We start from the raw sequence: 15,804 nt of genomic DNA, 5'->3' as shown, positions 1-15,804 counted from the left end.
TGTTGAGTACACATTTTTTTTTTTTTTTTTTTTTTTTGCGGTACACAGGCCTCTCACTGTTGTGGCCTCTCCCATTGCAGAGCACAGGCTCCGGACGCGCAGGCTCAGCGGCCATGGCTCTCGGGACCAGCCGCTCAGCGGCATGTGGGATCTTCCCAGACCGGGGCACGAACCTGTGTCCCCTGCATCGGCAGGCGGACTCTTAACCACTGCGCCACCAGGGAAGCCCGAGTACACATTTTTAAATTATATTTTTTATTGAGATATAATTCACATTACAAGAAAGTTCTCTTTTTTATAGTATACAATCCAGTGGCTTTTAGTATATTCACAGATATGTGCAGACTATCACCAGAGTCAATTCTGGAACATTTTCTGCACTTCAGAAAGAAACTTGTACCCTTTAGCCATCACTCCTTATCCCCTATCACTCCCTTGTTCTAAGCAACCACTCATCTGCTTTCAGTCTCTGTAGATTTCTCTTTTCTGACTTTCATATGAATGGAATCATATAGTATGTGGTTTTTTGTGACTGGCTTCTGGACTTTGCATAATGTTTTCAAGGTTCATCGATGTTTTAGCATGTTTACCTTTTTATGGCTGAATAATGCGTTGTATGGCTATACCACATTTTGTTTATCCATTCATTTATTAACAGGTATTTTGATTGTTTCCACCTTGCGGCTGTTGCGTATAGAGCTGCTATGAATATTCTTATGCATAAGTATGTGTTTGAAACCTTTTTTCAGTTCTTTTGGGTATGTACTTAGGAGTGGAATTGCTGGGTCATGTTGTAATTCTATGTTTAACGTTTTGAGGAAGTGCCAAACTATTTTCCACAGCAGCTGCCCATTTTGCATTCCCACCAGCAATGTACAATGGTTCAGATTTCTCCATATTCTTACAGTTATTCTTTTCCCTTCTTTTTTCTTTTTCTCAAATTATAATATCCTAGTGGGTATGAGGTGGTATCTCATTGTGGTTTAGCTTTGTATTTCCCTAATGACTAATGATGTTGAGCATTTCATGTGCTTGTTGGCCATTTGTATATCTTCTTTGGAGAAGTGTTTATTTATATTCTTTGTACATTTTTAAATTGGGTTATTTGTATTTTTATTGTTCAGTTGTGAAAGTTCTTTATTTTGAATACTAGACCCCTATCATATAATTTGCAAATGACTTCATTGCATGCTTTGTAATTTTTTGCTGAAAGCTGAACATTTTGAATATTAAAATATAGCAACTCTAGAAATCACATTCCCTCCCCTCCTGGGTTTGTTGATGCTGCTTATTGTAGTAGTATTGTTTGTTTGTTTAGTGTCTTTTTCTGAACTAGTTCTATAAACTCTATTCTTTGTCGTGTGTGGCCACTGAAATCTCTGTTCTATTAGCTTAGTAGTCAGCTAATGATTGTACAGAGATTTCCTTAAACATCTGGAACCAGAAATTCTCTCAGTCTTTGCTGAGGGGCTTCTTGTACATGTTAGGGCATGCCTTCAGCACTCAGCCAGGCAGTTTACAATTATGCCTTAGCCTTCACTTCCTGTTTCTGCAACGCCTCAAGATCAACCAGCAGTGACAGCTTAGGGTCTTCTCAGGTTTTTCCTGAGTGTGTGCACAACCTTGGGCATGCATGTGGCCTTCTAGATTCCCAGGATATAGGAGCTTTTCAGTACCGTTATGGACATCTCATTCTCTAGCCCTTTCCCCTCAACCTCTTTGGTTAGTCTATTGTTTGCCCCAATTGTTATCTGTTCCTTAGGCAGCAGTGACTAAAACATTTGCCTGTAAATGTTTTGAACAAAGTGGAGTAATTTCTTTAGCACTAGGCCCCTTTTGAGTTGGGCAAAATAAAGACAAGCCTTTTGAGCTGATCTTCCAGGGAGCAACCAGACAGGTCAAGACAAATCATTACAATACTTTGAAAATGAGATATGTTCTGGTTCCTCAGTTACCAGCAGTGCGGGCTGTTATTTTCAAGATAGTGCTACTGTAAATGTGGGGATTGGGGTAACTTAAAATGCCTCAAAGCTCTCTGTTCTTACTGAGATTCAGCCTTTGTTCTTGAATATACACTCCGTGGACTGTTGCAAGCCTTCGGTTAGTTTCTGAAGTTCAAAAATATTTGATTTTGTCAGTTTTTTGGTTACTTTTATGGGGAGGTGGGATTTCAAAATTCCTTATTCCACCATTTTTGCTGATGTCACCTCTGAGTACGCTTTTGATCTGAGGTTTTAGAAGAAACCCAATTCTGGCTCCCTAATTTTGAAATACTCCAATTATACTAAAAATGTACTTTCTCAATTTCTAATTTTTATTCTGCAGAAGAGTGACCACAACCACTAGTTTGGCCATGTCGTCTCCTAATCATTTTTACGTACTACTTATTTTTAACCACTACAGTTACTGATGATGATTAATTAATACAGTGAATTTGAGTGGTTATTGTCTTTGTCCTATATTATAGAAAGGTATCTTGAGATAGCAGCTTAGATTCTATCCATTTCATTTGAATTCATCTCCTCAGTGTAAACTGAATTATTTTCAATTTTAGGTTTATAGGATGTATAATTAGCTTTTATTTTTTTAATAAATTTATTTAGTTATTTTTGGCTGCATTGGGTCTTCGTTGCTGTGCAGGCTTTCTCTAGTTGCGGCGAGCGGGGGCTACTCTTTGTTGCGGTGCGCAGGCTTCTCATTGTGGTGGCTTCTCTTGTGGAGCACGGGCTCTAGGCGCGTGGGCTTCAGTAGTTGTGGCACGTGGGCTCAGTAGTCATGGCTCGCAGGCTCTAGAGCACGGGCTCAGTAGTTGTGGCACACGGGCTTAGTTGCTCCATGGCATGTGGGATCTTCCCGGACCAGGGCTCGAACCCGTGTCTCCTGCATTGGCAGGTGGATTCTTAACCACTGTGCCACCAGGGAAGCCCCTAATTAGCTTTTAAAATTCCTAGAGCATGCAGACAAAAAAACAGAACTGGTGATAATGACCCAATGTATTGCAGAGGAAATTTGACAAGGGAAAACAACATCTTAGTTATAAGATTAATTATAATCTGGCAGTCTTTGATATGCACTTGCTGTGACTTTAGAATGAGTAGAACCTGAAATAGCTAGAAACCATAAAATTCTCTTTACTTTTACTTTAAAGAAACATTTAGCCCTTCAGTCAGTCAGTGCAACAAATATTTATATTATGATTTGTCATGTGTAAGGCACTGTGGTTAATCCACTTTCTAAAAGCTTACAGCGTAGTAGGTTAGAAGATTGTCAACACAGTAAGAAAAAATTTAAGATCTATAATAGAACTATAAGCAAAGTTCTGGATTATAGGAAAGTAGGAAAACATTTCCACCTAGAGATTGGGATTTCTGAAGAGGTTTCAGGTAAAGCATCCCTTATCCTTTCTGAAGTTCTGAACAAATAAAGAAAACAAGAGTGGCAGGTAGGGGTCAAAATACCACTTTTATTACTAACAGAGACCAGGTTGGAGGATACAACTTTCAGTACGTGAGCCAAATTGTGCCTTTTAACTGAAGTCCTTTAGGTAGACCAACCTGCCTCCAAGCAGTGCTATATTGACTCAAGCCTCCCTATGCAAGGGAGCGTCTGGCCCTAAATAAGCGGCGAATGCTTGCGCCACACCTTGGAAAGGTAGAAGCACAGAGATGGGCCAAGTTTGCTCTTCACTCTTCTAAGATTAACTAGTCGGACAGGTTCAGATAAGTCACTCTGTCTCTGTAAGTAAAGAAGTACAGAGAAGTCAGGAGTGTGTTTAGTGCAAGTCCTTCCTTATGAAAACCTGAAGTGGGAAAAAGGCATTCCCTCCTAGGAGAGAGAATCAGTGAAGCTTTCATGGAGGATATGAAATTGGAGCAGAGCATTTAAAAAATGGATTGATTTCTAGGTAGAAGACATAAAGCCATAGAGATGAGAAAGTATAGGCTTTGTTTGAAAAAGAGGTAGTAGTCTAATTTAACCGAGCATTTGAGTTCTTGGTTTCAATAGTGTTATCCTTTGGGGGTTATTATCAAACATAAACATTTAGCTCTTGAACAGTAGTTGGCTCTATTTCAAGGTTATTTGACTTAAAAGATTACAAAAACCATCCCTTTCAGGTTTTAAGACAGCAAAGTAAAATTATTTCCAGGCTTTTTTGAAAATCACCTAAAGACAGGAATAAACTCCATTTTGAAAGGATAAGACATCTGTAATCCTACTTGTATAGGAAGAAGGAAAGCAAAAAGAAGTAGTAAGTGACCTAACAGAGGAAAGGAAGGTCAAACTCTATAGAGGAGAATACTGGCAAGAGACAGATCATGATTTCTCTGCAAGACCCCTGAAAAGCTCAGTACATGGAAGTACCATGTACCACAGATGGAGGCTGAGAACAGGGAGCATTGTCTGAAAAATCTATAATGGGGGATGGACCCCTCTCTGCAACCACCCCCACCCCCATACTCACCCCATGCACCCTGATCAGTTGAATGACTGCCATCAGACTTACAGAAGTCAGGACATTATTCTTTGGAGGAATTGAACATGAGAAGTTCAGGACCTAGGACACTAAGCCCAGAGGCGAATGAGGCTAAGATGCCACAGTGAACAGTGGAACCTGCTAGTCTCCTTCCCTCACGTAGTTCCAGAATTCCATCAGGCAGGTAAGGGATTAGAGTCTTCCTTCTAGTAAGAGAAGGCTCCAGAGAAAAGGTAGCTGAATTTAAAATTCTGCTTATGTATCAATAGGCTTGTGCCTATCAGTGTTGATTTTTTAAAAAAAAATCTGTAAACATGTTTTTGTTTATTTTTTATGGCTGTTGGCAGACAACCTTGTAAAGTTATTCATGACCAAACTCTTTATAGAACTGTCCCATAAAACATACATTCTAGGAAATCTTCAAAAGCCTTGGATTAGTAAAATGGAGAGAAAAAAAGGGAGGGGGGCTAACTAATAAAAGATTGCCAACATTTTCTTAAATGTGTCATATACCATTGATATTTTAAAACAAAATACAGATTAATTTAAACCAACTCTAAAGGGTATAATCCCAGCATTTAAAAATGGAATGCATGTAGATTTATGAAAAATATCATTGTCCTAATAGTTTTTGTTTTGTCTTGGGTCACCACTGGTTTGGGGAGATAGGGTCAAGCATACTGCCAAAGAACAGAGTTATCAAGCCTGTGTTCTAGGCTAAGTCCTAATTTGTTTGTACATCCGGTAATGACACTGGCTTGCTTTTTCTCAGTCTGTGTTGATTTTAATTTTGATTTTTTAAAAAGATTTATTCATTATTTATTTATTTTTGGCTGCATCGGGTCTTACTTGTGGCAGGTGGGATCTTCGTTGAGGCATGTGAGATACCACGTTGCGGCGCGCGGGCTTCTCTCTAGTTGTGGTGTGTGGGTTTTCTCTTCTCTAGTTGTGGCGCACAGGCTCCAGGGCGCATGGGCTCTGTAGTTGTGGCGCTCTGCTTCCAGAGCGCGTGGGCTCTGTAGTTTGCGGCACATGGACTCTCTAGTTGAGGCGCGTGAGCTCAGTGGTTAGTTGTCCTGCAGCATGTGGGATCGTAGTTCCCTGACCAGGGATCGAACCTGCGTCCCCTGCATTGTAAGGCAGATTCTTTACCACTGGACCACCAGGGAAGTCCTAATTTTGATTCTTTTTTAATGTTTAAGAAAAATAACTAAATGTAAATCTATTTTAGTATATTCTGTATGCCTATGTAAATTACATTTCTTTATTTATGTTGGTTCCCTCTTTGGTTTCTTTCTTTTTTTGTATCCAGCTTTACTGAGATATAATTGACATATAACGTTGTGTGAGTTTAAGGTACACAGCATGATGATTTGACATACGTGTATTTTGCGACTACCACAGTAAAGTTAGTTAACACATCTGTCATCTCACATAGTTAATGATGTTTGTTTTGAATGTGTTTTTATTTTATTTTATTTTGGCCATGCTGCATGGCATGTGGGATCTTTGTTCCCTGACCAGGGATCAAACCTGTGCCCCCTGCAGTGGAAGTAGAGTCTTAACCACGGGACTGCCAGGGAAGTTCCAGTGATGTTTGTTTTGTGGGAGAACATTTAAGATCTACTCTCAGTGGGCTTCCCTGGTGGCACAGTGGTTGAGAGTCTGCCTGCCGATGCAGGGGACGCGGGTTCGTGCCCCGGTCCGGGAAGATCCCACATGCCGCAGAGCGGCTAGGCCCGTGAGCCATGGCTGCTGAGCCTGCGCATCCGGAGCCTGTGCTCCGCAAGGGGAGAGGCCACAACAGTGAGAGGCCCGTGTACCGCAAAAAAAAAAAAAAAAAAGATCTACTCTCAGCAACTTTCAAGTATACAGTATAGTAATTAATGTTCACTATGGTCACCATGCTGTAGATTAGATTTACAGAATTTCTTCAGCTTGTAACTGGATATTTGTACCCTTTAACCACCTTCTCTCATTTCCCCCACTTCTCAGATCCTGGCAACCACCGCTTATGAGATTATACAGTATTTGTCTTTCTCTGATTTATTTGACTTAGCACCATGCCTTCTAGGTTCATCCGTTTTGTTGTAAAAGGCAGGATTTCCTTCTTTTTTGTGGCTGAATAATATTCCATTGTATATATATACCAATGTTTTCTTCATCCATTAATCTGTTGACAGACACTTAGATTGTTTCCATATCTTGGCTGTTGTAAATAATGCTGCAGTGAACATGGAGGTGCAGATATCTCTTTGAAATAGTAATTTCATTTCCTTGGATATATACCTCAAGTGGGACTGCTGAATTATATGGCAGTTTTGTCTTTAATTTTATGAGGAACCTCCATAGTGTTTTCCATAGTGGCTGTACCAATTTACATTCACACTAACACTGCTCAAGGGTTCGCGTTTCTCCACCTCACCGATACTTATTATCTCATGTCTTTTATTTTTTGCGGTACGCGGGCCTCTCACTGTTGTGGCCTCTCCCGTTGCGGAGCACAGGCTCCGGACGCGCAGGCTCAGCGGCCATGGCTCACGGGCCCAGCCGCTCCACGGCATGTGGGATCTTCCCGGACCACGGCACGAACCTGCGTCCCCTGCATCGGCAGGCGGACTCTCAACCACTGTGCCACCAGGGAAGCCCCCTCATGTCTTTTTGATTATAGTGATTCTAACAAATGTGAGGTGATATCTCATTGTTGTTTTTTTTAAAATAATTTTTAAAAAATAACTATTTATTTATTTCTGGCTGTGTTGGGTCTTCGTTGCTGTGCCTGGGCTTTCTCTAGTTGCGGTGAGCAGGGGCTACTCTGTTGGGGTGCGCGGGCTTCTCATTGTGGTGGCTTCTGTTGTTGCAGAGCACGGGCTCTAGGTGTGCGGGCTTCAGTAGCTGTGGCATGGAGGCTCAGTAGTTGTGGCCCACAGGCTCTAGAGCGCAGGCTCAGTAGTTGTGGCACACGGGCTTAGTTGCTCTGCGGCATGTGGGATCTTCCTGGACCAGGGCTCAAACCCGTGTCTCCCGCATTGGCAGACGGATTCTTAACCACTGCGCCACCAGGGAAGCCCCCCTCATTGTGGTTTTGACTTGCGTTTCCCTGATGATGTTGAACACCTTTTCATATACTTTGGAAAAATTTCTGTTCAGATCCTTTGCCCATTTTTATTTATTTATTTATTTTATTTCGTTATTATTATATGAGTTTCTTATATATTTTGGATAATAATCCCTTATCAGATATATAGTTTACAAATGTTTTCTCCCATTTTATAGGTTGCCTTTTCATTTTGTTGATTCTTTTGCTGTGCAGAAGCTTTTTAGTTTGATGTAGTTCCACTTGTTTTTTGCTTTACTTCTTGTGCTTTTGGTGTTATATCCAAAAAAATCATTGCCAAGACCAATGTTAAGGAGCATTTTCACTATATTTTCTTCTAAGAGTTTTAGGCCTTACATTTATTTAAGTCTTTAATCCATTTTGAGTTAATTTTTGTGAGTGATGTAATATAGAGGTCTAATTTTATTCTTCTGCATGTGAATATACAGTTTTCCCAGTACCTACTGTTGAAGAGACTATCTTTTCCCCATTGAGTCTTCTTGGCTCCCTTTTCAAATATTAGTTGACCGTATATTCATGGGTTTATGTCTGGGCTCTTGATTCTGTTCCATTGGTCTGTGTGTCTGTTTTTCTGCCAGTACATAATGTTTTGATTACTAAAGCTTTGTAATGTAGTTTCAGGTCAGGAAGTGTGATGCCTCCAGCTTTGTTCTTCCTTCTCAAGATTACTTTGGCTATTCAGGATCTTTTGTGGTTCCATATAAACTTTAGGATTGATTTTCTATTTCTGTGAAAAATGCATTGGAATTTTGATAGAGATTGCATTGCATATGTAGATCACTTTGGGTGATTTGGTTTCCAGTCCATAAACATGGATATATTTCCATTTATTTGTGTCTTCAATTTTTCTCATCAATGCCTTACAGTTTTTATGTACAGATCTTTCACCTCCTTGCTTAAATTTATTGCTAGGTATTTTATTTCATTTTTAATTTTTTTAATTGCAGTATAGTTGGTTTACAGTGTTGTGGCAATCTCTGTTGTACAGCAAAGTGACTCAGTTTTATACATATAGACATTCTTTTTAAAATATTCTTTTCCATTATGGCTTATCCCAGGGGATTGGGTATAGTTCCCTGTGCTATACAGTAGGACCTTGTTGTTTATCCATTCTAAATGTAATAGTTTGTATCTACCAATGCCAAATTCCCAGTCCATCCCTCTCCCTTCCCCCCTCCCCCTTGGCAACCACAGGTCTGATCTCTATGTCTGTGAGTCTGTTTCTGTTTTGTAGATAGGTTCATTTATGCCATATTTTAGATTCCACATACAAGTGATATCATACGGTATTTGTCTTTCTCTTTCTGACTTACTTCACTTAGTATGATAATCTCTTGCTGCATCCATGTTGCTGTAGATGCCATTATTTCATTCTTTTTTATGGCTGAGTAATATTTCATTGTATATATGTACTACATCTTCTTTATCCATTCATCTGTCGATGGACATTTAGGTTGTTTCCATGTCTTAGCTATTGTGAATAGTGCTGCTATGAACATAGGGGTGCATGTATCTTTTAGAGCTATAGTTTTGTCTGGGTATATGACCAGGAAGTGGGATTGCTGGATCATATGGGAATTCTATTTTTAGTTTCCTGAGGAACCTCCATACTGTTTTCCATAGTGGCTGCACCAATTTATATTCCCACCAACAGTGTAGGAGGGTTCCCTTTTCTCCACACCCTCTCCAGCATTTGTTATTTGTAGACTTTTTAATGGTGGCCATTCTGACTGGTGTGAGGTGGTACCTCATTGTATATTTGATTTGCATTTCTCTAATAATTAGTGATGTTGAGCATCTTTCCATGTGCCTACTGGCCATCTGTATGTCTTCTTTGGAGAAATGTCTGTTAAGGTCTTTTGCCCATTTTTTGATTGGATTGTTTGCTTTTCTGTTGTTGAGTTGTATGAACTGTTTCTATATTTTAGAAATTAAGCCCTTGCTGGTTGCATCATTTGCAAATATTTTCTCCCATTCCATAGGTTGTCTTTTTTTTTTTTTTAAATGGTTTCCCTTGCTGTGCAAAAGCTTGTAAGTTTGCTTAGGTCCCATTTGTTTATTTTTGTTTTTATTTCTATTGCCTTGGGAGACTGACCTAAGAAAACATTGGTACTATTTATGTCAGAGAATGTTTTGCCTATGCTCTCTTCTAGGAGTTTTATGGTTTCATGTCTTATCCTTAAGCCATTTTGAGTTTACTTTTGTGCATGGTGTGAGGGTGTGTTCTAACTTCATTGATTTACACGCAGCTGTCCAACTTTCCCAGCACCACTTGATGAAGAGACTGTCTTTTTCCCATTTTATATTCTTGCCTCCTTTGTCAAAGATTAATTGACCATAGGTATGTGGATTTATTTCTGGGCTTTCTATTTTGTTCCATTGATCCATATGTCTGTTTTTGTACCGGTACCACACTGTTTTGATCACTGTTGCTTTGTAGTATTGTCTGAAGTCTGGGAGAGTTATTAGGTATTTTATTTTTTTATATTATTTTAAATGAGATTGTATATTTTCATCTAGTTTGTTCTTAGTATATAGAAGTGCAACTGATTTTTGTATGCTGATTTTGTAACCTGCAGCTTTAATGAATTATTAGTTCTAATGGTTTTATGGTGTAGTCTTTAAGATTTTTCTGTATAAAATCATGTCATCTGCGAACAGAGATACTTTTACTTCTTCCTTCTGATTTGGATGCCTTTTATGTCTTTCCTACCTAATTGCTGTGGTTGGGACTTCCAGTACTGTGTTGACTAGGAGTGTTTAGATTACCTTTGTCTTGTTTCCGATCTTAGGGGAAAAGCTGTCAGCCTTTCACCATTGTGAAGTCAGCTGTGGGCTTGTCATATATGGCCTTTATTATGTTGAGGTACATTCCTTCTATATCCAGCTTGTAGATGGTTTTTTATCAGGAAATGATGTTGACTTTTGTCCAGTGTTTTTTTTTTTCTATCTATTCAGATCATATCATTTTGGTCTTTCATTCTGTTAATGTGGTTTATCACATTGATTAATTTGTGTGCATTGAACCATCCTTGTGTCACAGGGATAAATCCCATTTGATCATGGTGTATGATTCTTTTAATGTGCTGTTGAATGTGGTTTGCTGTTATTTTACTGAGAATTTTTGCATCTAAATTCATCAGGGATATTGGCTTATAGTTTTCTTACAGTTTCCTTCTCTGGCTTTGGGTAATGCTGGCTTCATAAAATGAGTTTGGGAGTGATTTCTCCTCTTCAATTTTTGGGGAAGAGTTTGAGTAGGATTGACATTAATTCTTTCTTATGCTTCCTAGAATTTCTCAGTGAAACCATCTAGTCTTGTGCTTTTCTTTGTTGGGAGGTTTTGATTACCGATTCAGTCTCCATACTCATTATTTATCTATTCAAATTATCCACATCTTCATGATTCAGTCTTGGAAGTGTTAAAAAAGAAAAACAAAACCTGTTGCACATTAAAATGTTGAAGAGTTTATTTGAGCAGACATTAATTTCAATTGCATAGCACCAGTCCAGAAGTGATTTTAGAAGTGCTCCATGCACAGGAGCTACGGGCAAGGTTTTTATAGACAAGGCACCGAAGCAAAACAGTTATTTGATTGGCTGTATCTTAAGGAGTTGCCTTACTTGGGATTGTTCTTAAGTTTCATTTTCTCAGATTCCAGTGCATTTATGCTGGCTTAGGTTTTGGTTTGCAACGTGGGCTACCAAGGCATTAGAACCACCTCAGACAATTAAACCCCAATTGCCTCCTTGTTTAATTACCTTAACAGTAAGTGGTCATGCTTCTAGGAATTTATCCATTTCTCGTAGGTTGTCCATTTTATTGGGGTATGATTGTTCATAGTAGTCTCTTATGATCCTTTATATTTCTGTGGTATCAGTTGTAATGTCTCCTCTTTCATTTATAATTTTTTTCTTTCTTTTTTCATTTATAATTTTACTTGAGTCCTCTCTTTTCCCTTGGTTAGTCTAGCTATAGGTTTGTCAATTTTGTTTATCTTTTTAAAGAACCAAGTGTTAGTTTCATTAATCTTTTATATTGGTTTCCTTTCTCCATTTCGGTTATTTCTGCTCTAATCTTTATTATTGCTTTTTGCGGACATTGGGCTTAGTTTGTTCTTTTTCTAGTTCCTTGAGGTGAAATGTTGGCTGTTTATTTGGGATCTTTCTTTTTTCTTAATGTAGACATTTATAGCTATAAACATTCCTCTTAAAACTGTTTTTGCTGCATCCCATAAGTTTTGGTTTGTTGTGTTTCCGTTTTTGTTTGTCTCAAGATATTTTTTGATTTCCCTTTTGATTTCTTCTTTGATCTATTGGTTGTTCAGTAGTGTGTTGATTGAGTTCCACGTATTTGTGAATTTTCCAATTTTCCTTCTGTTACTGATTTCTAGTTTCATGCCTAGTTTCATGATATTGTGATTTATAACACATATATTTTGGTCTTTGTTCTTGGTTCCTGACTCACAACTCCCAAAAACCCTTGTAATTTCCTAAGCAAGCAGTAGGAACATCTTTTGTTCTCAGTTCAAAGCCATAAAGGTGAAATGGGTGTCTTTTTGTTTACAACAAGCCCCTTTCAACCACACCTGAGTTTGTTAATAAGGTGAATTTTTGAAGGCCCCTAGGTAACTGAATGATGGAGACCAGTTGCCAGGGGAGCCAACTATGATTAGAGGGTTGGAACTTTCAGTTCCACTCCCCATTTCCCCCTTCCCCGCCTCTGGGGAGGAGAGAGGAGCTGAAGGTTGAAGCAGTCACCAATGGCCTGTGGTATAATCAATTATGTCAATGTATTGGAGCCTCCATTAAAAAAACCCAAAAGGATGAGGTTCAGAGATCTTCCATGTTGGTAGCATCTGCATGCCAGAGGGGTGGTGCACCCCAGTTCTTATGGCGACAGAAGCTCCTGCACTCAGGACCCTTCCAGACCTCACCCTGTGTTACCTCTTTATCTGGCTGTTCATCTGAATCCTTTAAATAAGCTGAGAGGGCTTCCCTGGTGGCGCAGTGGTTAAGAATCCGCCTGCCAATGCAGGGGACACGGGTTTGAGCCCTGGTCGAGGAAGATGCCGCGGAGCAACTAAGCCTGTGCGCCACAACTACTGAACCTGTGCTCTACAGCCCGCGAGCCAGAACTGCTGAACCCCTGAGCCTGTAACCTGAGGACGAAGAGTAGACCCGCTCACCGCAACTAGAGAAAGCCCGCACGCAGCAACAAAGACCCAACGTGGCCAAAAATAAATAAAAATTAAATTAAGTAAATTAAAAATAATAATAATAAACTGAGAGACATACGTTAATGTTTCTCTGAGTTCTGTGTACCACTTCTAGCAAATTAATTGAACCTGAGAAGTGGGTTGCAGGAACCTTTAATTTATAGCCAGTTGGTCAGAAGCACAAAGTAACACCCTGGACTTGCAATTGGTGTCTGAAGTGGGGGTAGTCTTGTGGGACTGGGCCTTTCACCTGTGAGATCTGATGCTATCTCCTGGTAGATAGTGTCAGAATTGAGTTAAATTTGTAGGACACCCATTCAGTGTCTGCTAAGAAATCGGGTATTGCTTGGGTGTTGGAAAACACACATCTGAATACCATTGTGAGCAGGAAAGATACTTGATATGGTTTCTGTCTTACTGATCTTGTTGAAATTTGTATTGTGGCCTAACATATGTTCTGTCTCGGAGAATGTTCTGTGTATGCTTGAGAAGAATGTGTATTTTGCTGCCACTGGATGGACTGTTCTGTGTATGTTTATTAGATCATTTAGTCTGTGATGTTGTTAAAATCTTCTGTTTGCTTATTAATTCTCTGGAAGATCTGTTATTGAGAGTGAGGTGTTAAAATCCCCTGCTACTGTTGTATTGCTGTTCGTTTCTCCTTTTAGTTGTTATATTTGCTTTATATATTTAGGTGCTCCAGTGTTGGGTGCATAAATATTTACACTTGTTGTATCTTCTTGATGAATTGACCCCCTTTATCATTATACAATGACCTTCTTTGACTCTTGGTTTCTTTATTTCTGTCTTCCTTTAGTGGAACCAGGCTTAATGTCATCTAGTTAAAGCTCCTTCAATGGAACAATCTACTCTATGACATCGCTGATATTGGAGAGACTGGCTGACCAGTAATGGGGAGAGCTCACAGCTTTACACAGTTATTTAAGCCAAATCTGTCTTAAACACATTGTCTCCGCTTCTCCTAGGTTGGTTATCTTGAACAGTATAGAGCTACTTGATTGTAAAGGACAATTCTTCAGCTCTTTAATAGCAGCTATAATGTTCTTCCATTGAACATTTTGAGTATTCCTCTTATCTTTACCATCTTCCACAAAACTTAGCTTTAGAACCTCTCAGTATCCTGGGATCCATTTTCTAAATGATATTTAGTTGATTTCCTTTCTCAAATGTGACGTTAGAGTTATTGACAACCACTCAGAATATACAGTAGTTTTGTCCCTTGGTCTGGTCTGCTTTCCATTAGTGTATCCTAAGATACAGTTTTTCTTTTCTTTTAAAATTTGTTACAGGAAGTCACATAAGTAACTCATGATAAACTAAAACTCCCTGTTTTTTGTGAAACTAGGTTTCTAGTTTCATATTTATATAACTGGTAATTGCTTAATTTTAGTGAGAGATTTAAAAAAAATTTACCGTTTAGTTTCCTCATTTTTTAAAATTAATTAATTTATTTATTCATTTTTGGCTGTGTTGGGTCTTCGTTGCTGTGCGCGGGCTTTCTCTAGTTGCGGCGAGCGAGGGCTACTCTTCATTGTGGTGCACGTGATTCTCATTGCGGTGGCTTCTCTTGTTGCGGAGCACGGGCTCTAGGTGCATGGGCTTCAGTAGTTGTTGCTTGCAGGCTCTAGAGTGCAGACTCAGTAGTTGTGGCACACAGGCTTAGTTGCTCCGTGGCATGTGGGATCTTCCCGGACCAGGGCTCGAACCCATGTCCCCTGCATTGGCAGGCGGATTCTTAACCACTGCGCCACCAGGGAGGTCCCTAGTTTCCTCTTGATACAGTCCTTTTAAAACCATGTTGAACCCTGATTCTGTTATCCTAGGTTATTATTTATCCTAATGAGTTTCATGGTATCCAGAAGTTTAGTAAATATGCTTATGACTTTATTCAAGTTACCTAAAACTATTGCATGGGTATTTTGGCTAAACATGGGAGTTTGACTTTAATACATTTATTTCCTTTCTTTTCAAATAGCACTAACATTATAATAAAAGAATAAAAAGGAGTATAAGATCACAGGCACAAGAATGACAAAAAAAATTTTAGAAGATAAAAAAATTAGTAGAAAAGTGTTAAATAATTTAGCCAAGTAGAGGGAGGTACACTCTGGGTTGTCTGCAGAGACTAGCAAGCAAGTTTACAAAACCTCCAAAAAGACTCAACACTTGGTAGTAAAAAGTGAAAATATAAGAATGAGGCTTGAGATTAAAAGTAGGTACTGGTTGAAGAAAGTCTTTTTTTTTAATCCAAAATGTGTTTATTGCGATGGTTTCCCGTTCATCTTGATTCTGGGGGCTTTTAGTGCTGCTTCGGTCTGAAGGAACATCCTTCGGTAAGCCTTGCCTTTCCTCCTGTGGGCTGGCAGAGGACAGTAGAGCAGCCAACACACAGAACTACTGTTTGTGCATGGCCAAAGACAGTGGTGGTTTTATAGCATCCTGAGCATTTCACATCCATGAAATAGGAATTAGGGCACTGCACCAGGCTCTTCTTCTTGTGTTTCCTCTTCTCCTCTTCTGGAGAGTAACGAAGGAGATCCTTTGGGAGAGGCATGTTCTCATGGGGAGGTCGTCACCGTCAGAAAGGCTGAAGAAATCTTAAATTAAGTGGTTGAATCCTATGTAAACTACTTCTTCCCCCTCTAGGAAACTGGGCATTTTTTTCTTCAAGAAAATGGAGGCTGAGGGTTCTGGATCCAGGAATATCAGATGTATGAAAAGGATAGGGATATGGAGCCAAACAGTGAACTTACAATAGCTTCTTCATGCCATGAAAAGGAGTGGACAGCCAAGGATAACCTGATAGTTGAGGAAAGCCTCCAAAATGAGAGGCCAGACAAACACATAAAAGAAACAAGGTAGAGAGCAGAGAGGAAAAAACTGCGGGTAGGGCAGAGGGGAAGAGGTATTAATCTCTAAGAAATGAAATGTTGCATCTTCAAAAAACAGAATGCTCTTTTGAAACTCTTTCA

General features: G+C 39.4%; 2 protein-coding genes across 8 annotated transcripts in view; one reads left to right on the top strand and one right to left on the bottom strand.

Annotated features, from left to right (window-relative positions):
- Positions 1-15,804, top strand: part of FBXL20 (F-box and leucine rich repeat protein 20) — a 112,931-nt gene that overhangs the window by 20,640 nt on the left and 76,487 nt on the right. The gene's annotated exons all lie outside the window — the stretch shown is intronic.
- Positions 15,058-15,743, bottom strand: LOC101338438 (small ribosomal subunit protein eS27-like). The gene has a single exon (XM_033847560.2). It carries the CDS (start codon positions 15,384-15,386, stop codon positions 15,132-15,134), a length of 255 nt encoding a protein of 84 aa, XP_033703451.1. The 5' UTR covers positions 15,387-15,743; the 3' UTR covers positions 15,058-15,131.

The sequence above is a fragment of the Tursiops truncatus genome, chromosome 20 (assembly GCF_011762595.2).
Source record: "Tursiops truncatus isolate mTurTru1 chromosome 20, mTurTru1.mat.Y, whole genome shotgun sequence".
Lineage (NCBI taxonomy): Eukaryota > Metazoa > Chordata > Mammalia > Artiodactyla > Delphinidae > Tursiops > Tursiops truncatus.
Note: the sequence above shows the minus strand (reverse complement) of the source record. Positions and strands in the feature narration are given on the sequence as shown.

Coding starts and splice junctions, on each gene's coding strand:
- LOC101338438 (XM_033847560.2), bottom strand. CDS start 15,386: ATGCCTCTCCCAAAGGATCTCCTTCGTTACTCTCCAGAAGAGGAGAAG.